At 43.3% G+C, this 24,835-nt stretch overlaps 1 protein-coding gene across 3 annotated transcripts in view; it reads left to right on the top strand.

Moving 5' to 3' along the window:
* The window catches only part of LOC142365654 (A disintegrin and metalloproteinase with thrombospondin motifs 6-like), a 213,027-nt gene that overhangs the window by 110,065 nt on the left and 78,127 nt on the right, over positions 1-24,835 (top strand). For all 3 annotated transcript variants that reach the window (XM_075446664.1, XM_075446665.1, XM_075446666.1), the window contains exons 14-17: positions 14,096-14,198; positions 15,347-15,480; positions 17,420-17,543; positions 18,769-18,849. In XM_075446664.1, coding sequence (XP_075302779.1) covers positions 14,096-14,198; positions 15,347-15,480; positions 17,420-17,543; positions 18,769-18,849 — 442 coding nt within the window. The remainder of the gene's footprint in view (positions 1-14,095; positions 14,199-15,346; positions 15,481-17,419; positions 17,544-18,768; positions 18,850-24,835) is intronic.

Below are 24,835 nucleotides of genomic sequence, written 5' to 3'. Positions count from 1 at the left end.
CAGCCTTGTCTGGGTCAAGCGACTTGAAGTCGATCTTGTATATTGGCCACATATGTTTTTAAACTGTCTGGGAGGCCTCGGATCAGTGGAGTTAATCTTGCTGGATCTATAGGGGCTAACATTGGGGATCTTATTAACACATCCCGCTCATGCATTGCTTGTATGAAGGCAGCCTTTTGCACAGATGTCACCAAATCAGAGAACCCTGAGGTTTTTATAACAGAAGGTTCTCCTCTGTCATGTGGGTCTATGCCACCAGCCCAATAAGCAGCTCGCATAGTTAATGAATAATTATGATTACCTCGAGTCATAGTTAGAAATACTCCAGGACCCCAGTAGCCTCCCGCTTCTTCCTCATTTAAGAGGATTCGATCTCCCCCGGTAAGGGAGACTCGACACACATATTCCGTCTCAGATTCCTCCGGAAGCCTGGAATATTTTTCCTGCAATTTTGCCAATTCAGCAGGAGACCATGGAATGGTTCGTACAGTAGTACGAGCCTGTTCTCCACCCTCATCGGTGGTTTCTGTTTTAATCAATGGTCGAAGAGGTATAGGTTCTGGGGCCAAATCATAATCAGAATTTTCCTCCAGTTCATCATTATCATCCCTGTCCCAGATGTCTCCATCCCATGTCTCGGGATCCGCATACTGTGTTAATTTGCGGACTTGTTTAGCTGAGACAGAGGACGGTATTGGGTTTAATGACAGATTTAATTTTTCTTCTAAATGTTTTTCTCGCCTATTGGCCCAAAACAATTGCGATTTAAGGTAACCGATTTCACCTTTTAGGGTGTCGATTTGTGTCTCAAATTTCTTTTGACTTTCCTTTTCAAAAGTCAGTGAAGTTTTTAACACTTCATTTTCTGATTTTAGTGCAGCATATTCTACATCTGCAATTTTTTCAGGAGGTGGGGACTCTTTAATTTCTTTCTGCGCGCAAGATAGGCAAGCCCCTAATACAGCACAAATAAATTTTTTGCCTTTAGTGCCTTTGATCTTTTGCTCACTTAAACACTGTTTTATACGTTCTACCACTTTATCCTCATCTTTCCAGAATTTCTGGGCCCATTCAATTCCTGCTTGTGAAGGTGCACACTTATATTTTTGTAGCAGTTTATCCATGGCAATCCTGCCGACTACGCCAATTTTTTTACTGTCGTGTTAAAGGGGGGGGGGGGTAAGGGGAGTCTGATATTCAACTAACCTGCCAGAGCCCTTCCAAGGACTTTCACTGAAAGAGTTTCGCGAAGTTGAAACAATAGGTAATTTATTCAAGCGACAGGCATCACAGATTCGGAATTGCCGTTGATAAATGCACTGTCTACAAAAGTTGAGCTCAAAGTAATAGTTTAGCACTTTAGTTAACAATGTGTTCCCGGGGATACGTCTGACAAAGTCAGAGGCACGACTCTTACCAAAAAGGCGTCCCTTCTTGGGGGGGGGAAGAGAGGTTCAGGCCCGTCGACCCATCCGTCAGGTGAAGTTCTCGCTTGGCTCCTCCTCCCAAAGAGAGTTTTCAAGTGCCAATTTTTATATGTTTGGAAATCTTTTTGCGAGGTGGGACTAAGTCAATTATTGTGTATCGATTGGCTCTTGGCATGGAATGTCGTGTCGTCAGAAGCGAGACTCAGCAGTGTGACACGCCTTCGGAGCGGGCACCTTGGTATGTGTATTCGGGGGCCATCTGTGCTTTGTCCAAAGCAATCTCTGAAGCAATCTCTGGCTGCGCAGCCTCCGCGGCGCCCCACAGATCACTGAGTTTACAGTGATGGGCTATCCCCCCTTACTTTTGTCTGATAAGATAAGCACCAGTTATTTACTTCCTTTGTTAGCTCTTTGGCTCTTGACAACCTCAGTCCGTTTGTCTTTTGTCTTGCATTCGACAAGTCCAGCAAGGCCATCGATTACATACAGTAATTGCCCCATGTTGGGTGCGAAGAACTGTTGTGGTTTTGCCTCAATTGGCAATATAGAACCACACAGATACTCTCTCACATCTTCCCCCTCCCCAGTGGGATGGGGAGGAGAATCAGAAGGAAAAAAGGCAAAACTTGTGGAATGGGATGAGAAAGTTTAGCAGAATTGCAAAGGAAGAAGAAAACAACAACCAATAATACTGACAAAAGCATATATAACATGCAGTGTTCTCACCACCCAGTGCTCAGTTGGCTCCTGAGTAGCAAAAACCTCTCCTTCAGCCAGCTCCCCACTTAAATGCTGAGCATGACATCACATGGTATAGAATATTCCCTTTGATTGGTTGTTTGGGTCAGCCCAACCAGCTTCTTGTGAAAGTTAACTCTATCCCAGCTGAACCCAGGACAACTGCCTTTGTGCAATTTTCATTTGAATGAATCCATCTTACTAGATGATATGCTGTAATTAATTTACTTTCATCTTAATTTTCACTCGGATGGTCTTTTTGTAATTGGAAAACTTCATAAGCAAGAATTTTGTTTATAGTTCCAATTCACAAATGAAAATATTGAGTAACATTTTGTTATAGTTTAGCTGTGGCCGGCAACAAAAGTGCCATGTGGCCGCCCCTCCCCCCGCTGGGGTGCAGAGGAGAATGGAAAGAAACAGGTAGAAACTGGTGGGTCAGGATAAGGGCAGTTTAACAGAACAGCAAAAAAGGGAACAGTAACAACAACGATACAGATAAGGAGAATGCACAAAACAAAACAGTAGAATGCAGAACTCTCACTGCCCGCCACTGCCATGCGCTCCCCAGCCGCCAGTGACTTCCCGCCACCCAGCTCCCCCCCAGCTGGAACCCAGCATGACGGCACATGGTATAGAATACCCTGTTCTGTTTGGCCAGGTTGAGTCAGCCCACCCGGCTGTGTTCCCTCCTGGCTCCTGGTGAAAATTAACCCTGTCCTGCCGAACCCAGGACATTGTCCACCCCTTATTCTATACCATGTACGTCATGCCCAGGTCCCCCATTGTCCAGTTGATCACCACCACTTCTCCTGTCTCCAGATATCATTCCCTTAGTCTATGGATTATCACTCTAAAGTGTCCGTTGAGTTCATTTAATCCATGACTTCGGGCTCCATCTCTCATAACGGTCTTCCATGGCAGGAGAGGTGATGTGTGGTGATGGGCGGTCACTTGCTGCATCCGGAGCTCACGGCTGATGTATCTGGTGCGGCCCATGCCCACAGTCTGCAGGTTGGAGATGTCGGTCTTGCTGAAGTTGCTGGGTGTCAGTTGTTGAAAAACCAGGTCCAGTCCCATCATCGCTGTACTCTGCTAGGTTTCATCAAAAAGTCCATCCTTCTTTAATCTGGACGATTCTTACTATGCTACTACTGGTACAACATGTAACAATTATAACAGTGATAACAGACAGTGACAGGGTTATTTAACAATTAACTTTATACAATTTATCTATGGACTATTGTCCCCTAAAATCAAATCTCCATGAGGTACACATCGGACTTCCCCATGCTTTTGCATTACCCACCAGGTACACCCGGGTCCTTGAGCAAAAGCAATCCCGCAGACGGGCTTGCCTTTGCCCGACGCAGGACTAACCCAAACTGTCTTCCCTAACATGTTCCGCATGTGCACTATGGGGACTTTATCCCCATCTACAGGGCGCTGAGGTTTTGACTGGGCAGGACCAGCCCGGTTGGTGGATCCTCTGGTGTTAACCAGTCAGGTGGCCTTTGCAAAATGAGTATCCCAGTTTTTGAAAGTCCCACCCCCCATTGCTCTGAAAGTAGTTTTTAGCAGCCCATTGTACCGTTCGATCTTTCCAGAGGCTGGTGCATGGTAGGGGATGTGATACACCCACTCGATACCGTGTTCTTTGGCCCAGGTGTCTATGAGGTTGTTTTGGAAATGAGTCCCGTTGTCTGACTCGATTCTTTTGGGAGTGCCATGTCGCCACAGGACTTGTTTTTCCAGGCCCAGGATGGTATTCCGGGTGGTGGCATGGGGCACAGGGTAGGTTTCCAGCCATCCGGTGGTGGCCTCCACCATTGTGAGCACATAGCGCTTGCCTTGGTGGGTTTGTGGCAGTGTGATGTAGTCAATCTGCCAAGCCTCCCCATATTTATATTTTAGCCATCGTCCTCCATACCACCTGCTTGGCTTGCTTGATTGCAGCGCATGTTTCACATTCATGGATAACCTGTGCGATGGTGTCCATGGTCAAGTCCACCCCTCGGTCACAAGCCCATCGGTATGTCGCATCTCTTCCTTGGTGGCCCGAGGTGTCATGGGCCCACCGAGCTATAAACAGTTCACCCTTATGTTGCCAGTCCAGATCCACCTGAGCCACTTCAGTCTTGGCATCCTGATCCACCTGGTGGTTGTTTTGATGTTCTTCAGTGGCCCGACTCTTAGGGACATGGGCGTCCACGTGATGCACTTTTACAACCAACTGCTCTAGCCGGGCAGCAATATCTTGCCACAATGGGGCAGCCCAGATAGGTTTGCCTCTGTGCTGCCAGTTGTTCTTCTTCCATTGCTGCAGCCACCTCCACAAGGCATTGGCCACCATCCAGGAGTCAGTGTAAAGATAGAGCACTGGCCACTTCTCTCGACTGGCAATGTCTAAAGCCAGCTGGATGGATTTCACGTCTGCAAACTGGCTGGACTCACCTTCTCCCTCGGCAGTTTCCGCGACTTGTCGTGTAGGGCTCCTTACAGCAGCCTTCCACCTCCGCTGCTCCCCCACAATGCGACAGGACCCATCCGTGAACAGGGCATACTGTTTCTTATCTTCTGGCAGCTGGTTATACAGTGGGGCCTCTTCAGCATGTGTCACCTCCTCCTCTGGCGATGCTCCAAAATCTTTGCCTTCTGGCCAGTCCATGATTACCTCCAGAATTACTGTGTGACTGGGGTTTCCCATTCAGGCCTGCTGTGTGATCAGTGCGACCCACTTACTCCACGTAGCATCGGTGGCATGATGCGTAGAGGGGACTCTCTCTTTGAACATCCAGCCTCTCTGCTTTCTGCCAGAGACACCAGGTTGGGCCATTCTCCCCAGCTGCGGTGTAGAGCATGTTTTTAACATCTTGTCCTGACCGGACTGGACCAAGGGCTACGGCATGAACTATCTGATTGTAAGAGGGCTTAGAATCAGACTGTAATTTGGGATGTGCATCCTCCAAAAACCCACAACACCCGCAATACGACAGGACCCGTCCGTGAACAGGGCATACTGTTTCTCATCTTCTGGCAGCTGGTTATACAGTGGGGCCTCTTCAGCACGTGTCACCTCCTCCTCTGGCGATACTCCAAAATCTTTGCCTTCTGGCTAGTCCATGATTACCTCCAGAATTCCTGGGCGACTGGGGTTTCCCATTTGGGCCTGCTGTGTGATCAGAGTGACCCACTTACTCCACATAGCATCAGTGGCATGATGCGTAGAGGGGACCCTCTCTTTGAACATCCAGCCCAGGACCGGCAATCGTGGTGCTAGGAGGAGCTGTGCTTCAGTGCCGACCACTTCTGAAGCAGTTCAAACGCCTTCATATGCTGCCAGAATCTCTTTTTCAATGGGACTATAGTGGGCCTTGGATCCTTTGTATCCCCGGCTCCAAAACCCCAGGGATCGACCTCGAGTCTCCCCTGGTGCTTTCTGCCAGAGACTCCAGGTTGGGCCATTCTCCCCGGCTGTGGTGTAGATCGCGTTTTTAGCATTTTGCCCTGCCTGGACTGGACCAAGGGCTATGGCATGAACCGTCTCCTGTTTAATTTGTTCAAATGCCTGTCGTTGCTCAGGGCCCCATTCAAAATCATTCTTCTTCTGAGTCACGTGGTACAGAGGACTTACAATCTGGCTGTAATTTGGGATGAGCATCCTCCAAAAACCCACAACACCTAAGAAGGCTTGGGCTTCCTTTTTGCTGGTTGGTGGAGACATAGCTGCTGCTTTGTTGATGACATCCATTGGGATTTGACGGCGCCCATCCTGCCATTTTATTCCCAAAAACTGGATCTCTTGCGCAGGTCCCTTGACTTTACCTCGCTTAATGGCGAAACCGGCTTTCAGAAGGATCTGAACTATTTTCTCCCCTTTTTGTCAAAAACTTCCTCTACTGTGTCACCCCATACAATGATGTCATCGATGTACTGCAAATGTTCTGGAGCTTCACCCTTTTCCAGTGCAGTCTGGATTAGTCCATGGCAAATGGTGGGACTGTGTTTCCACCCCTGGGGCAATCGATTCCAGGTGTACTGGATGCCTCTCCAGGTGAAAGTAAACTGTGGCCTGCACTCTGCTGCCAAAGGGATGGAGAAGAATGCATTAGTGATGTCAATTGTCGCATACCACTTGGCTGCCTTTGACTCCAGCTGATATTGAAGTTCTAGCATGTCTGGCACGGCAGCACTCAGTGGTGGTGTGACTTCATTCAGGCCATGGTAGTCTATTGTCCATCTCCACTCTCCATTAGATTTTCTCACTGGCCATATGGGACTATTAAAGGGTGAGGGAGTTTTGCTGACCACTCCTTGACTCTCCAGCTGGCGGATCAGCTGATGAATGGGGATCAGGGAGTCTCGGTTAGTACGATATTGTCGCCGGTGCAACGTTGTGGTTGCGATGGGTACCTGTTGTTCTTCAACCCTCAGCAACCCCACAACGGAAGGATCCTCTGAGAGACCAAGCAAAATGGACAGCTGTTTAATTTCTTCCGTCTCCACAGCAGCTATGCCAAAAGCTCACCGATACCCCTTTGGGTCCTTGAAATACCCTCTCCTGAGATAGTCTATACCGAGGATGCACGGAGCCTCGGGCCAGTCACAATAGGGTGCTTCTGCCACTCCTGCCCAGTGAGGCTCACTTCAGCCTCCAATACACTCAGCTCTTGGGACCCCCCTGTCACTCCCGAAATGCAAATGGACTCTGACCCTTTGAAATCTGATGGCATTCAAGTACACTGTGCACCAGTGTCCACTAGAGCTTTATACTCTTGTGGATCTGACGTGCCAGGCCATCGAATCCACACCGTCCAATAAACGCGGTTGTCCCTTTCCTCCACCTGGCTGGAGGCAGGGCCCCTCTAATCCTCGTCAGAGAATTTGCTGCTCACCTGCTGTAAAAATGACTTGGAGGTCCCCTCCAGAGGATCAGAATCAAGATCAAACTGTCTACCTGGTCTGGAGAGCTGGCTGCTGGAAACTGGAGCGGCATTTTTCCTAACAGAATCCCCTTTTGTGATTGTTTTACCTCGCAACTCACGCACTCGTGCCTCTAGACTTGAGGTGGGTTTTCCATCCCACTTCCTCATGTCCTCTCCGTGGTCACGCAGGCAAAACCAGAAGGTGCCCCGTGGTGTATAGCCTCTGTATCCTCTCTCCTGAGCAGAGGAACGCCTGCCCCTAATAGCTGAGACACTGGCCCGTACAGGTGGGGAGTAGGACATATTCTTTTCGAGTAGCTTGACCAGTTTCTCCACGGCTGAGACAAGGGAGGAAGAGAGGCTTTCTTCATATTGCCGGAGTCTGACAGCCACCTCATCCACTGTTGGTGCCTCCTCACGTTTCCAGTTTACAACTGCTAGTGAGTTGGCATATGAGGATGGTGCGCTCCGCACAAACTTTCTCCACATGGGTCGTGTGCACTGGACTTCATCTGGGTCTGCAGGTAATTGCTCATCGTCCGGGTCATAGTAAACCAGCTCCCGCACAGCTAATTCCCTCAAGTACTGAATACCCCTTTCCATATTGGTCCGCTTGCCAGGATAACACACAACATCCTCACTGAAGGGGTATCTCTCCCTCACGCCTGACAGAAGTCTCCTCCAGAGGCTGAGGACTTGTTCCTTTTTCCCAATGGCCTTGTCAATGCCCCCGTCCCTGGCCAGGGATCCCAGCTGCTTGGCTTCCTTGCCCTCTAATTCCAAGCTGCTGGCCCCGTTATCCCAGCACCGCAGCAGCCATGTGACAATGTGCTCGCCTGGGTGGCGGCTGAAATCTTTCTGCATGTCTCACAGCTCACCCAGGGACAGGGACCGGGTGATGATCTCTATCTCCTGCGATGACCCTGGCTTATTGTTATCCTTCCTGGAGCAATCTGATTTCTTTGCATCTTTCTTTAGTTTTACGGGGGCGACTGCTACCAGCACAGGTTGGTTATTGGGCTCAGCTGCGATGCCTGCTGCCAGAGCTGGGACTGGAGCAGCTGCCGTGCCCGCCGGGGAAGCTGGGGCAGCCCCTGCAGTCGTGGCAGTGGCAGCCGTGGTGTCCTCTCTGGAGTTCCCAGGGTGGCAGCACACTTTTTGCAGATATTTTACTAGTTTGTCTGGATTCTGCACTTGCTCAGGGGTGAGTTTAAAAAACTTCGGGGGTGTCCACTGCCCTAGGTACTTTCCCACGCTGTCCCACACACCCAGCCACTCACAGCTATCCAGCCCCGGGGCTGGTCTCTGCATGATGTTCTTAACTACTTGTTTAACCCTAAACAAAACCTGAAACCCATTCAGGAGGCATAACAATAGGAGCTGCTGGCCTGAGCATCTCGTGGATACTCGAAATTCTCAAAAGCTGTTAGGACTAGCCTGAAGGAGAGAGGAGGGGTGAAAGAGTGTGGGAAGGTATCCCCTGTGGTTTTCCCCACGGAGTGGGTTCGATTATTAATAAATTCTAAGAGATAGGATCCGAGGTATGGAAATGACCGCAGTGCCGCATGCAAATACAAGCCTAATTTCATGCACAGTGATGTTATCATGTCATAAGTTGATATCATACAGTAGAGCAAAATTATCATCCTGATCTTCTTCCCAGTGATGATGAACACCACGGCAGTTAACGCATACTGCAAGTAAGGATTGAAATACCACAGCCATCTGATCAAAGTCAGCAACATTTTTTACTGGCAACTATTTAACTAAAACAATAAATGTGTATAACAGAATTTAACAAAATCTAAGAAAACTGTTTTAACACATGCTGCTCAGCCCTGCCGTTATCCCCGCCCCATGCTTGGGCGCCAAATTTAATGTTATGGTTTTGCTGCTGCCGACAACAAAAGCGCCACGCGGCCGCCCCTCCCCCTGCTGGGGTGCAGAGGAGAATGGAAAGAAACAGGTACAAACTGGTGGGTTGGGATAAGGACAGTTTAACAGAGCAGCAAACAAAGGGGAACAGTAACAACAACGATACAGATAAGGAGAATGCACAAAACAAAACAGTAGAACGCAGAACTCTCACCGCCCGTCGCCACCACGCGTGCTCCCCAGCCGCCAGTGACTTCCCACCGCCCAGCTCCCCCCCACTGGAACCCAGCATGACGGCACATGGTATAGAATACCCTGCTCTGTTTGGCCAGGTTGGGTCCGCGGGGCTGTGTTCCCTCCTGGCTCCTGGTGAAAATTAACCCTGTCCTGGCCGAACACAGGACAATTTTCGTTCTTACAGTTGATAGGAAGTTCACCTATGAATTCACCAACTAAGTCATAATTCTTTATTGAAATGTGTCAGTAAATATTTAGTAAATTTATTGTGTGCTTTACTGAACTCGTACAGGTTTGTTTCCAGTTTTTTATTCTGGATGTTGGGCACTACTAAGTTAAGAGCCTTATAAAAATCTAAGCATATTTCGTTATCCTTTTAATTTTACCAGGAAGTGTAAAAAGTTTTATTTGATAAAACCTATTCTTATACAAAATACCGATTGGTATTATTATTTATATTTCTTTTAAACCTTTATCAGTCAAGTCTTTACCAACTTTTCTGTTTTTTTGGGGTTGATGTCAGGCAGACTTTAACCTAATATTCTATTTGTCCTTCTCAAATAACGAACTTTTTACATTAGCACTGTTTCAGTTTGTACGTACAGTCTAAGATTTGTTTGAAAGTTTATGTTTGCAAACTGGAACCCTCCTCTATTAACTCTTTGAGGACTCTTGCAAGGTAGTTGACCAGGCATTCTTATTTAAAATGTTTATCTCCAACAGATATTATTTAGCATCTGCCACAGTAACTAGTATACAAGAAAGTTTACATAATATGTAAACCTGCTCCCTCACAAATATATAACAATTTTTTAATGCTTTTTGTTATTAACAGTCCTACCATAGCTACCTAGTGATATAATTGAAATGTTGCTAGGATTTCTTTTATTCTTATTGTATTTTATTTCTTACTGTTAGAGACTTTTCAGACAGTTTTATTCTTAGTCGTTTTTGCTTCCCTTATTCTTTCTATACTTGTTTATTACTGACAGGAAGCTTATAGGGTCACAGAAGGAACATCTAGAAGGTATCTGAGGAGGACATTCAGGATATTCCCTGGCTCAAAGGCAAAATCAACTATTGTTAAACCATTCTCAACTGATGGTTAGGAAGCTGACCTGTTAGTCTGATCTGTTTTGAAATACCTCCAGTCAGGGAGATATCAGTAGGATTCTTTAATATGCTTACTGTCAGGACAGTTTTCCTAAAATATAGTGTATGTTTTCCCACCCTTTAATACCCTTACTTACTCTGTCCCCAGTAAGAAAACAGTTGATCATATTCCCTCCGTGGCAGCCTTTCCTGTGTTTGCAGATCACTATCATGTCTCTTCTTGGTCTTCTTTACACTAGACAATCTCTATGTTAATAGCCTTTGGGATTGCAGTAGTGCACATCTTGAAACGTGGTGCCCAAACCTCTGCACAGGATTCTAGCTGAGGCCTGTCAGAGCTAAGTACAACTTAGTTCTAAGTCTGTCATCTTAGTGATGAGATTCTGTTTATTCATTTCAGTATTGTGTTCACTTTTCTTACAGCACTGACAATATTTATTCAGTCTGTGTTGATCTGTAATGCCCAAATCTCTTTCTAAAGAGCTGCTGTTTAGGAAGTCATTCCTCAGCTTGTGCTTGCACAGTTGATTGTTCCTACCCAAGTGTAGTAATTTGCATCCATTGCTTTATTTCAAACCACTGCTCCAATTTATCGAAATATTTTAAAATTGTAGTCCTCTATTCCAATAATGTCTCTCTTGTACTGTGAAGCCCAGAACTGGACACAGTACTGTAGGTGTGACCTTACCAGTGCTGAGCAGAGGGCAAGGATCACCTCCCTGGACTTGCTGTTGATGCTCCTCCTAATGCAGTGCAGGATACCATTAACTGCCTTTGCCACAAGAGCACATTGCTGGCTGATGTTCAACTTGGTGGACACCAGGGCCCCAGATCATTTTCTGCAAAGCTCCTTTCCAGCTGGTCAGCCCCCAGTATGTACTGATGCATGAGGTTGTTCCCCCCCAGGTGCAGGACTTTGCACTTCTCCTTGTTCAACTTCATGAGGGTCCTGTGGGACCATTTCTCCAGCATGTCAAGGTCCCTCTGGATGGCAGTACGACCCTCAGCCACTAATCTCAGTTTTGTGTTATCAGCAAACTTGTTGAGGGTAAGCTCTACCCCATATCACAGAATCACAGAATGGTAGGGGTTGGAAGGGACCTCTGTGGATCATGTAGTATAACCTCCCTGCCAAAGCAGGGTCGCCTACAGCAGGCTGCACAGGGCCTTGTCCAGGTGGGTCTTGAATATCTCCAGAGAAGGAGACTCCACAACCTCCCTGGGCAGCCTGTTCCAGGGCTCCGTCACCCTCAGAGGGAAGAAGTTCTTCCTCATGTTCAGACGGAACTTCCTGTGCTTCAGTTTGTGCCCGTTGCCCCTTGTCCTGTCACTGGGCACCACTGAAAAGAGCTTGGCCCCATCCTCCTGACACCCACCCTTCAGATATTTATAAACATTTATAAGGTCCCCTCGCAGCCTTCTCTTCTCCAGGCTGAACAAGCCCAGCTCCCTCAGCCTCTCCTCAGCTGGAGATGCTCCAGTCCCCTCACCATCCTTGTAGCCCTCCGCTGGACTCTCTACAGTAGCTCCTCATCTTTCCTGAACTGGGGAGCCCAGAACTGGACACAGTACTCCAGATGGGGCCTCACCAGGGCAGAGTAGAGGGGAAGGAGAACCTCCCTCGACCTGCTGGCCACACTCTTCTTGATGCACCCCAGGATCCCATTGGCCTTCTTGGCAGCCAGGGCACACTGCTGGCTCATGGTCAACTTGTTGTCCACCAGCACACCCAGGTCCCTCTCCGCAGAGCTGCTCTCCAGCAGGTCCGCCCCAAGCCTGTACTGGTGCATGGGGTTGTTCCTCCCCATGTGCAGGACCCTGCCCTTGCCCTTGTTGAACCTCATCAGGTTCCTCTCTGCCCAACTTTCCAGCCTGTCCAGGTCACGCTGAATGGCAGCACAGCCTTCTGGTGTATCTACCACTCCATCATCCAGATCATTTATGAAGATGATATTGTTGCCTCAAAATACTTCCAAGCTCACCATCAAACAGGAGAAGTAAGACTACATATCAAAGATCAGATTGCAATAATTCTTTTTAAGAGTATAAATATGGAAGTCGTGATCCTTCTTTACTAATCTTCATATTTTATTGTTTTGTCCTAGTGTACCTATTTAGGAAAAGGATTTAATTTGTGGGTGGTGGTGTGTAATTTAATTAACTTGTAAGGGTAACTTGATGTAGTTAAAATACCATCAATGTAAATTAGTACCTAATCATGTGGGACTGAAGAATAGGGTGTAGTGACCAGTATCAGAGATATTTGGACTCAGGCTTTGTGGTAGGTCAAAACTGGTCCTTCTACTGCTTGGAGAATATGATGCAAAAAGGCAAGTTTAATTTGTGTATCGAATTTTGCTAATTATTTGCTAATTAATTTTTTAAAAAATTCTTATTCTATTTGCATGCAGCTATTTTTTAGTCTCACTATTGTGATCTGAATGTTTATTGAATTAAAGTAGCAACAGTATATTTTTTTACCAGTAAATGTATTATATTCAAAAATGTATTTTTAACTGGAAGGAGATAATAAAGTGATATATAGAGAAAATTTAAAATTTCAGTACTGTCTGATGTCCAGCATTTTCATTTGTATTGCAACAGCTTCAAAACTGGAGAAAAATTCTGTAATTCTGAAGCATATTGCAATGGGCTGGCTTGATTAATGTATACTGAGAGTTATAATTATTATGTTAATATTTGCATTGTGCAGTAAATTTTTGTCATGCCTGTTTATACAGACCCTTTCACTTGAATGCATTTCAGATTCCTAAACAATGCTAACTGGTTGAGATATGTAGGAAGACTAGTAAAACTGCTGTAAAATGGACTTTTCTGTTGCTCATAAAATAGTAATATTTGTTAATGCCTCTAATTTCTGTCAAACAAATTCTTTTCTCTTTCAGTCTAAAAATTATTTTAATCTGTATTTCAAATACTTTGTCTGATGAAGCTTGCAATTACAGCAGGTACTGAAACATTGCTAACAATGTTTAATGTGCTATCTAAATTCTGGGTATATTCAAGATTAGTTGCCATTATTATTTTGAACTTGCTGATGAAAAATGTGAGAAATAGCAAAGAATTCCGTTTCTGCTATAATTTTTTCCTGAGATGAATTTCACTTATAGCTACCCTTATTCCAAGTAAAAAAGCTGTTTTTCAGTTTCATAATTCATAATGCGAAGTGATGAAAATTTAAATCAAAGTATTTTTTATTTCTTCATGCTTAGAGACTGGTAAGAATCAGGACCACACATGATATCTAGTCTCATTCTCAGCATTAATACAATGCTTTTGTCAAGGTTACAGGCAAGCAAAGGTGATACAGCTCTCTAGAAAATGGTGGGGTTTTTTGTCAATGTCTTAAAAACATAGCTCAGTACAGATGCTTAGTACAGTACAACTGAGTCTAGAGCTCTTACCAAAATGATTTTGTGTTTTAATTTTTCAGCTGTTTTTATGTGTGTTTGTAAGGAGATAGCTGGATGCTTATGAAGTATAGTTTGACGTGATTTTGATTGTCCAGTTTTATGGAAACTGCTATATAACTTACCTTTGTTTAAATTACTTCAGTTACTTCATGCCAGCCTAAGATTGCAAAATAGACACTTCAGCTGTAAAGCAATAAAGCAAGTGTCAGAATCAGAGCCACAAGATAAAGCGGGGAACCACATCCTAGTCTCTTGTATGATTATGTTTGTAATATAAGTATATAAGTATTTCCTTTTATGTTGATATTTAGAAGAAATTAACCTTTTTTCATCTTTATTATTTTAGCCGTGTCCTCCAGGGGCCCATGATTTTCGAGAAAAACAATGTGCGGACTTTGACAATATGCCTTTCCGGGGAAAGTATTATAACTGGAAACCCTACACTGGAGGTATGGTGTAGCTTTGCAAAAATGTTATCATATGTGAAGTCTTCAAAATTATATAAATGTTATATATAAAGTAATGTTTGTAAATTGAATGTTTCTATTAAGATACAATGAGCGAAGTTTGCTAAGCTTTACTTTTGTCAATTGCTGAAAATGTTACAGAAGAGCCATCTCTGTTCTGGTAGAGTTTTGTTTTACTGCGAAGGGGAGTGAGTATCGTTGTAGGGACTCCACTTTAAAATATGGAGCTGTTCTCCACCTGCAGTTGCAATAGAATTGGAGATTACATAGGTGATCTGTAGGTGCCTTTGATGCTATGGTGACAAGTTCAGTATAAAAAATCTCAATATAAGTTTTCCTTACTTATCAGGTCAGAAGAGTAGGAAAAGGAGAAAGGAAAAAGCATTTATAAGAGTCTCTAAAGACTACTTTGATAATCGAATTATAAATAATCGCACTGTGCAATAAAAGGGTATTTTAGAGCAGGGAAGAGGGTTGTAATTTCTTTTTCTCTTTGGGACAGTTTAATCAAACTTTGTTATGTTTCTGTTGTTGTTCAAAGATCGTAGGTTGCCCTTTCTTTATTTTGTCTTTTCCTGTTCTAAAACCTGTGTGAATAAGTCCATGTTTCCCTTTATACTTTTGTATTTTATTGGATTGAATGATTTTATTCTTATTTTTTTTAAATCAAAATCTTAAAAAGATCCATTTTGATCACGTGGTCTGAGCTGTAGTGTAATTCAAGTAATAGGACTAAATTCCTAATTGAAATAGTCTGATCTTGTTTTTGAAATTTAGCCTGACATGCTTCTAGCACTACATTCTTTCACTATTCATGTTTTTCAAATGATGAAGTGGTATCCTTATTGTTTTAAGTTTTTCAAAAATCATTAGGATTGTAATAACATAATGGAATCATTTTGAAGCCAGCCATCCTTGCCATATCTTACTATGAGAAATAATCTTTTTTGCAAGAAAGAAGAGTCAAGTAGAGAAATCAGTAAAGGGAAGTAAAATAAAGTGTATAGATTATATGTGTCAGGTATGAGATAAGATTACACATTTCAGATCTGTTTATGCATATATATTTTTAATTAATTATTAACTTTTCAAGAATTCTGGTGGGTTTTTTCTTTGTTTTTGTTGTCCAGGTGGGGTTAAACCATGTGCATTAAACTGCTTGGCTGAAGGTTATAATTTTTACACTGAACGTGCTCCTGCAGTAATAGATGGGACTCAGTGCAATGCTGATTCACTGGATATCTGTATCAACGGAGAATGCAAGGTTACAAATGTTTTATATAATACTTCTGGATTACTTTGTTGTGTCTGCTATCTCCTACATTTAATTATGGTACTTGTTTGTTACTTATATGAAATGGGAGTGTTTACAAGTCAAGTTGTTAATGAAAAAGTAAGATTGAGACAAAAAGAAAAAAAGGTATTGCATAAATAAGACAAATAATTTGAATTTCAGTAGCTTCTCACAGACATTTTTAGAATCCTTCATTTTTTCTTCTTTTTTCTTTCTTTGCGGTTTCTGTTGAAGAATTGGTGGAAAGGGCAACATGAGATGAACATTTTCATTGACCTCTTCCAAGACCTGTTCCATCATTCCAATTAGAACACCGCTTTGGCTGAAAAACAATAAATGTGAACATACTAATCTGTTTCTCTCGAACTAGTTCATCCTGTTGCAAACAATTCTGCTTTTAATGTAATTGAAACAAAAAGTTGTCACTATTGCTTCGTAGTTCTATGAAAAAGTGTATAATGATGCAAGTATTTGCCATTTACTAAAAATTTTATTATCTTGTAAGATTCTTATAGAACTGCATTGCATGAATTTTCAGAGAATTGGAGGTCTGTACCATATTTTTGGTTATATTCATCCCACTGCTGCTTCAGTTTAGCAAAGTGTTTAACTATGTACTTAAGTCTAAACATCTGAACAGTGCTGGTGACTCTAAAAATTATTTGATTTCACTGAAACCACTGCCATAACTAAAGCTTAACCCAGTGCTTAAGTGCTTTGCTAAATTGAGTGCTGAAGATGTATGTTTGTTGAATAACATATGAGATCAAAAGCATTTGCGATGCATTAGTAAACTAACAAAAAAAAGCACAAGAAATAACATGCGGAATTCTTGTTTACTTCATATATAAGATTTTACTACTTTTGAAAAATCTTTTAAAACTAATAATCTCAAGTTGAGAATGACCTACGTAATAAGATTGGGTCTCTGTCTTCTTGGTGAATCTGAAAATTGAAATGTAAACGGTTAGAATAATACTATTTTGTAAATTATTTGAAGTATTTTGACTTCTCTTATGACCTATGTATTACCTGTTTACAATATGGTAGATATTTTTTGTATAAATCCTGGAAAAAAATGGCAAGTTGCAGCATTCATTCTGTTTACATCCTACTTGTTCATTCTCTTTTTTTTTTTTTTTTTAAGATCCAACTGTCTATATTTTCACTAGCTTTGTAATAGGGATGAATCAATAAGTTATAGGGAGTTAATCATTGTTCACCATATATAGATTTCTCAAATAGGTAGTCAGAAATGTAATGTACTTTTAATAATCAGTTATAGACACCTCTTTTTTCCAAAGGCTTTTGAATGCTATCTAACACAGCATGTAATTCAGCCTTTTACTAAGTTTCATTCTGCATTCATTCTTACAGTGAAGTAATTTACACTTTACGTTCAACCTTATAAAAATAATTGCAAGTTTTGCCTGGAGGATGTGGAAAGATGGTCTATGAAGCTGTAAATACGTTTGGGAACAATAATACTGTTTATGTCACATAAATGTTTAAGGAACACACAGCAAATGTTTCCCTTAACAAAGCAATATAGATGGAACACAGTTAGCTATTGAGATATTAAATAAAAATGTCACTAATCATTTGTGGATAACTGTAATAATTACATTGTTTGTAAAATGCTGTGAAATCCCTTCCTGAAAGTCACAGTAGAAATACAAAGTATTTATTAATCAAGATTTGGTAACAAACCAAAATGTGGATTGTTCTACTTTTTATTTTCTTCCTCTGGTAAGCAAAAACACAGTTCCAGTAATAATTATCAAAACCAGAGTAGATGAAAAGAACAAATGAATATCTCAAACTTTAGAGAAACACTTAAAAAAACTATGAAGATAATGGTGCAAGAAACCATCACCCTGTTAAAATATTTGTTCTTATCTGTTCTCAGCATGTAGGTTGTGATAATATTTTGGGGTCTGATGCTAAGGAAGATAGATGCCGTGTTTGTGGAGGAGATGGGAGTACATGTGAAGCCATTGAAGGTTTATTCAATGACTCATTGCCCAGAGGAGGTATGCACATATATGTCCATTCTGTTGAACAATGCATTTAGATGACTGTTTAGCAAATAACAGTGCTGCATTGATTTTTCAGCATGGCCTTGCTGCTGGTCATTGACTTTGACTCCTTTTGCCTCGTTGTTTCCTTTTTCTGTATTAGTTTGGATTTGTGTCGAATACATCAATATGTTTCATCACTGAATACTTAGTTCTCATGGTCTTTAAGGCACTTAAGAAGTGGGTGGGGGTTTTTTATTCATTAGTTATGGTTGTATGGTAAAAGTAATTTTTTATATGATTTTAATGCATATGGTAGAATCTGATATTTGGTCATACATGAAATTTTAGAATAAAAATAATCCAGAAATGTCTCTTTAGTTCATATTATTAAGAACTCAGGAAGTGTGTATGGGCAATTAGTTGAAAGCTTAACTCAAAAAAGTCAATACTAGTGTTGTTAGTTTTGGGCCCATGAATATAGGACAAGGATTGATTCACTGGAGTGAGTTCAGTTCAGTGAGGGGTCGCTAAGAATATCGGGGGCTGGTGCACTTGCCCCTCTGTGAGGAGAGGCACAGGGAACTGGGCTTATTTAGCCTGGAGAAGAGAAGGTTTGTGGGGACCTAGTATCAACATTCTAATACCTATGAGGAGGAGGTCATGGAGAATACAGAACCAGACTGTTCACAGTGGTGGGTACATGGTGGGAGGAGAGACAATAGCTATAAATTGAAACAAGACAGGTGCTGACCAAATGGAAGGAAAAACTTTTTCCCGAGGAGAACAGTCCAGCAGTGGATCAGGTGTTACAGTTTCCATCTTTGGAGGTTTTCACAACCCAGCTGGATAAAGCACTGAGTAACTTGTTCTTTTCTCCTAGCTGACCCTGCTTGTAGCAGGAAGTTGGATTAAATGACTGTCTGAGGTCCTCTCCAGCCTGAATTATCCTATGATCATTTTATACATTAATTACTTGTGATACACTGTTGAAAAGACTTTATTAGCATTCAAAAAAAGGAATTACTGACAACATGGTAAATTCTTGCTATCGCTTTCAAATTTGTGTCTGAAGTTTAAAGAGTTTTCCATTATATCACATGAAAGAAAATGTTGAAGTACATTTGAATCCCATATCTCTTACTAATTTCTGGTAGTAAGCAATTTATTAATGCTTAGTTTTATGACTAATATTGTTTAAGATAGACAACAAGAAATAAAATTTATCTTTATCTTATAGGCTATATGGAAGTGATTCGAATTCCAAGAGGTTCTGTGCACATTGAAATAAGAGAAGTGGCAATGTCAAAGAACTACATTGGTAAGAGCATGGTTTAAATAGCAGACTGCTACTAAGTTAGAATTTATGATGTGATTTGAAGGTACATTTTCTGGTTTGGCCAAACCATACACAAAGTAGAAACAGCAGGGTGAATGGTAGCTGTTAGTATTATGCTGTGGTCAGACAGTTGCAGCAGTTGGTTAGGATGTATTTCCTGAGTGGAGCTAATGGAATACATCATGTGATTCCTCCTTGTCCACTCAGTGCAAAATCAGGTCAACTTCATATAGTTCTAATGTCAGACGAGCTGAAGTGAATGAGGAACACTCAAATGATATACTGTCCCACTCTGAGGTAGTGTCTTCCACCTGGGGAAGACTCTGATCTTGGGGAATTGTACAGTTTTAAAACACCATTTTATTCTTGGAATGATTATTCATCAACAGCCATGATTACTTAAATGCTAACAATACTGTCTCCTTATATTAAGACAATTTAATGTATGTATTCCACAGTATTTCTGTGTTGCTGTGTCGTAGGGACTTAATGCCATCCCAGGTTTATAGATTGGGAAAACGAGGTGCAGAAAAACTAGGTGCTTAACTGAGATCATTCAGGAAGCTTGTGGTAAAGTACAGAATTAAATTCAAATTCCCAGATTATCATTCCTTTCTTTAAAGAATGTTAAATTTGCTTTCTGTTTTTTCAATAATGATGCGTACAAATCTGGCTTCATTGAACTCAAGACAACATGCATTTCTGAAAGTCTCTGTACTCTGATTTGCATATGACGCCTGCAAGCGTGAGTTATTATTGATAATAATGGTACCTTTTACTGTTGGATGCCTACTTTTCTTTCTGCCTGCCCCCACCCTCCTGTAATTCAGAAGATTATTAATCTCCCTGCATTCTGCAGGAGTAATAACACCACTACTCCAATAATAGAGTGCTTATTATTCTTTCAGCATCACGCTCCCCCTGGCCACTCCCCTATGTCAAAATATACTGTGGGTAAGGTTGCTCATATATCCTATATTAACATTTGAAACAGAGGTGGCGGGAGAGGCATACAATGCATCCTATTATGGTCGTTTTCTGCTAAGAACCATATTGTCAAAAGAGCATTTTGTAACATTGAAATCACAGAATCACAGAATGTTAGGGGTTGGAAGGGACCTCTATGGGTCATCTAGTCCAACCCCCTGCCGAAGCAGGGTCACCTAGAGCAGGCTGCACAGGACCTCGTCCAGGCAGGTCTTGAATATCTCCAGAGAAGGAGACTCCACAACCTCTCTGGGCAGCCTGTTCCAGTGCTCCATCACCCTCAGAAGGAAGTTCTTCCTCATGTTCAGACGGAACTTCCTGTGCCTCAGTTTGTGCCCATTGCCCCTTGTCCTGTCGCTGGGCACCACTGAAAAGAGTCTGGCCCCATCCTCCTGACACCCACCCTTGAGATATTTGTAGGCATTTATAAGGTCCCCTCTCAGCCTTCTCTTCTTCAGGCTGAACAAGCCCAGCTCCCTCAGCCTCTCCTCAGCTTGAGATGTTTCAGTCCCCTCACCATCCTTGTAGCTCTCCGCTGGACTCTCTCCAGTAGCTCTTCATCTTTCCTGAACTGGGGAGCCCAGAACTGGACACAGTACTCCAGATGGGGCATCACTAGGGCAGTGTAGAGGGGGAGGAGAACCTCCGTCGACCTGATGGCCACACTCCTCTTAATGCACCCCAGGATCCCATTGGCCTTCTTGGCAGCCAGGGCTCACTGCTGGCTCATGGTCAACTTGTTGTCCACCAGGACTCCCAGGTCCCTCTCCGCAGAGCTGCTCTCCAGCAGGTCAGCCCCTGGCCTGTACTGGTGCATGGGGTTGTTCCTCCCCAGGTGCAGGACCCTGCCCTTGCCCTTGTTGAACTTCATCAGGTTCCTCTGCGCCCAGCTCTCCAGCCTGTCCAGGTCTCTCTGAATGGCAGCACAGCCTTCCGGTGTATCCACCACTCCTCCCAGTTTTGTGTCTACACCAATATCTGATGTAAATCTACACCAATATTAATGTCGTTATACTTAATACACACATTCATATTGTGTTTCTGATTCCATGGGTAGCTGAAAAACAAAATAAAGAAGATATTCTTAGCTACCACAATTAAGTTTGTTATTCCTCTAATTTATAAGCAGAGGAAAGTGATCTGGAAAAGCATTTAGATCAGCACCATCTTTATAAAATGAATGAAAAATGTCAGTTTTTTGTCTTAAAAAATATAGGCAACTTCTTTGGTATTTAATCTGGCCACAGATCTAAAAATATGAAGTGGTACATAAATACTTTTTTAATGTGTTTGTCACAATTTCAAGGGGTTTCCTGAGTTTCAGGCTCTCTCCTCACTGCCTTGCTTCATGCCACAGAGGCCCTGGTTAACACAAATGGGGGATTCCTCTCCTTCACTAGTTCCTTGTGTTTCCTAATTTCAAAGCTGCCATTATATCCTAATGAAAGATAATTTTAATAAGTCACAGGGGCCATTACATTTTGCGTTGGGATGTTTTGTACTGTGAGTGTGAACTAGATTGCTATTTTAGGATCCCCAGTTTCTTGGGAAAGAATGGCTCCCTAAAAAGAACTGTGCAAGTACTATGGTAATTAAAAATGAGTTTATTATGTTAAAATACATACCTCAAAGGTATTGTTTTACAGATATTTCTTTAGTGGCAGTGTCAACTTCACAGCTCCTTCCCTGTCTTTACAGAGTTCCCTCTGTTCCAGGACAGCTGTTTGTGTGGCCACACCATGAACCAGATTAGAGAACTGATTGAGCCAAAACTAACCATTTACATATATTTTGTTCTATGTGCACTGCTGCCAAATATGTGACCACAGTCTAAAAAATCAATTTCTCCATTTAGAAATATATGAAAAAGGAAAAAATAAAACCCTCTTCCTCTGTAGCTCCTCACACCAGCTTTGAGGTTTCTTCTTTGTTCCTTTAAGCTAGGAGGCTTTCAAACTAACTTACAAGAAACATCCCATAGTTCCTTAAACTAAGATCCAGTTCTTTTACAAACCATGGCCTCAAATTTAGGCTGCAGTTAGACATCTGGCAACTTCAGTTAGTAGCTCAGTCAGCACCTGTCCTCCCTCCCCGTCTCTGGCTGATCATTTCTGCACCAATAGCACTCCTACTGTTGTGACAGCAAAAGCACGTTTCTGCAACTGCATAAATAATTCAGTATTTTCAACTGCTCTGTCAAAAAAATAACTCAGCAACAGCATGTCGCGTTAAAGGGGGGGGGGGGTAAGGGGAGTCTGATATTCAACTTGCCTGCCAGAGCCCTTCCAAGGACTTTCACTGAAAGAGTTTCGCAAAGTTGAAACAATAGGTAATTTATTCAAGCGACAGTTATCACAGATTCGGAATTGCCGTTGATAAATTCACTGTCTACAAAAGTTGAGCTCAAAGTAATAGTTTAGCGCTTTAGTTAACAATGTGTTCCCGGGGATACGTCTGACAAAGTCAGAGGCGCGACTCTTACCAAAAAGGCATCCCTTCTTGGGGGGGGAAGAGAGGTTCAGGCCCGTCGACCCGTCCGTCAGGTGAAGTTCTCGCTTGGCTCCTCCTCCCAAAGAGAGTTTTCAAGTGCCAACTTTTATATGTTTGGAAATCTTTTTGCGAGGTGGGACTAAGTCAATTATTGTGTATCGATTGGCTCTTGGCGTGGAATGTCATGTGTCAGAAGCGGGACTCAGCAGTGTGACACGCCTTCGGAGCGGGCATCTTGGTATGTGATTCTGGGGGCCATCTGTGCTTTATCCAAAGCAATCTCTGAAGCAATCTCTGGCTGCGCAGCCTCCTCTGAGTCCCACAGATCACTTGGTTTACAGTGATGGGCTATTCCCCCTTTACTTTTGTCTGATAAGATAAGCACCAGTTATTTACTTCCTTTGTTAGCTCTTTGGCTCTTGACGCCTCAGTCCGTTTGTCTTTCGTCTTGCATTCGACAAGTCCAGCAAGGCCATCGATTACATTATCCACCCCGTGACTTTAGTCACATCTTGTCAAAAAGGAATATTAGATGAATTTAGGTTCAGACGGGTTGAGGGGCTCATCTTCCTCCCTAGTAAGAGAAGGAATTAAAGGAACATAATCAGGGTTATGAACTTTAAGCATTCTAATATGCGTATTAAAAGTTTTGACTAGTGAAGATTGTACACATGATAAACCCACACAAATAACAATAAGGAGTACAATAAACATCAGTACATATTGAATCAAACTTTGTATCCATCCACTAATGTTTAGTCCAAGTCCATTAAAAACTTTCGAGATCCACCCCGTCCATTCCCAGGGCTTCTGCTTCATATTTTCACGGAGTTCTCGAGACTGTTCAGCAATCTTACGCATTTCATCCATGGCTTGATGTAAAGTGACAGATTGTTTTGGTTTCGGCTGCCGCCGGCAACAAAAGCGCCACGCGGCCGCCCCTCCCCCTGCCGGCGTGTGGAGGAGAATGGAAAGAAAGAGGCAGAAACCGGTGGGTCGGGATAAGAGCAGTTTAACAGAACAGCAAACAGAGGGAAACAGGAACAACAACGATACAAATAAGGAGAAAACACGACAAAAACAGACCCGCTCTATCAGACCGCACCGGCACCGCACGCTCCCGAGCCGCGAGTGAGAGTTCCCCCCCCACCGGAACCCAGCATGACAGCACATGGTATGGAATACCGGGCTCTGTTTGGCCAGGTGGGGTCAGCCCCCACCCCCGTCTGTGCCCCTTCCTGGAGTCCGGTGAAAATTAACCCTGTCCTGGCCAAACCCAGGACATTATCCACCCCTTATTCCATACCATCTACGTCATGCCCAGGTCCCCCATTGTCCAGTTGATCACCACCACTTCTCCTGTCTCCAGATATCATTCCCTTAGTCTATGGATTATCACTCTAAAGTGTCCGTTGAGTTCATTTAATCCATGACTTTGGGCTCCACCTGTCGTAATGGTCTTCAGTGGCAGGAGAGGTGATGTGTGGTGATGGGCGGTCACTTGCTGCATCCGGAGCTCACGGCTGATCTATCTGGTGCGGCCCGTGCCCACAGTCTGCAGGAGATGTTGATCTTGATGAAGTTGCTGGATGCCAGTTGTTGAAAACCAGGTCCAGTTCCATCATCGCTGTGCTCTGCTAGGTTTTCATCGAAAAAAGTCCATCCTTCTTTAATCTGGACGATTCTTACTATGCTACTACTGGTACAACACATAACAATTATAACAGTGACAACAGACAGTGACAGGGTTATTCAACAATTAACTTTATACAATTGATTTATGGACTATTCTCGCCCAAAATCAAATCCCCATGAGGTACACATCGGACTTCCCCATCCTTTCGCATTACCCACCAGGTGCACCCAGGTCCTTGAGCAAAGGCAATCCCGCGGAAGGGCTTGCCTTTGCCCGAGGCAGGACTAACCCAAACCGTCTTCCCTAACATGTTCCGCATGTGCACTACAGGGACTTTATCCCCTTCTACGGGGCGCTGAGTTTTTGACTGGGCAGGACCAGCCCGGTTGGTGGATCCTCTGGTGTTAACGAATCAGGTGGCCTTTGCTAAATGGGTATCCCAATTTTTGAAAGTCCCACCTCTCATTGCCCTCAAAGTGGTTTTTAGCAGCCCATTGTAACGTTCGATCTTTCCAGAGGCTGGTGCATGGTAGGGGATGTGATACACCCACTTGATACCGTATTCTTTGGCCCAGGTGTCTATGAGGCTGTTGCGAAAGTGAGTCCCGTTGTCCAACTCGATTCTTTTGGGAGTGCCATGTCGCCACAGGACTTGTTTTTCCAGGCCCAGGATGGTATTTCGGGCAGTGGCATGGGGCACAGGGTAGGTTTCCAGCCATCCGGTGGTGGCCTCCACCATTGTGAGTACATAGCGCTTGCCTTCGTGGGTTTGTGGCAGTGTGATGTAGTCAATCTGCCAAGCCTCCCCATATTTATATTTTAGCCATCGTCCTCCATACCACTGAGGCTTTACCC

This window comes from Opisthocomus hoazin, chromosome W (genome assembly GCF_030867145.1).
Source record: "Opisthocomus hoazin isolate bOpiHoa1 chromosome W, bOpiHoa1.hap1, whole genome shotgun sequence".
Taxonomy (NCBI): domain Eukaryota; kingdom Metazoa; phylum Chordata; class Aves; order Opisthocomiformes; family Opisthocomidae; genus Opisthocomus; species Opisthocomus hoazin.
Note: the sequence above shows the minus strand (reverse complement) of the source record. Positions and strands in the feature narration are given on the sequence as shown.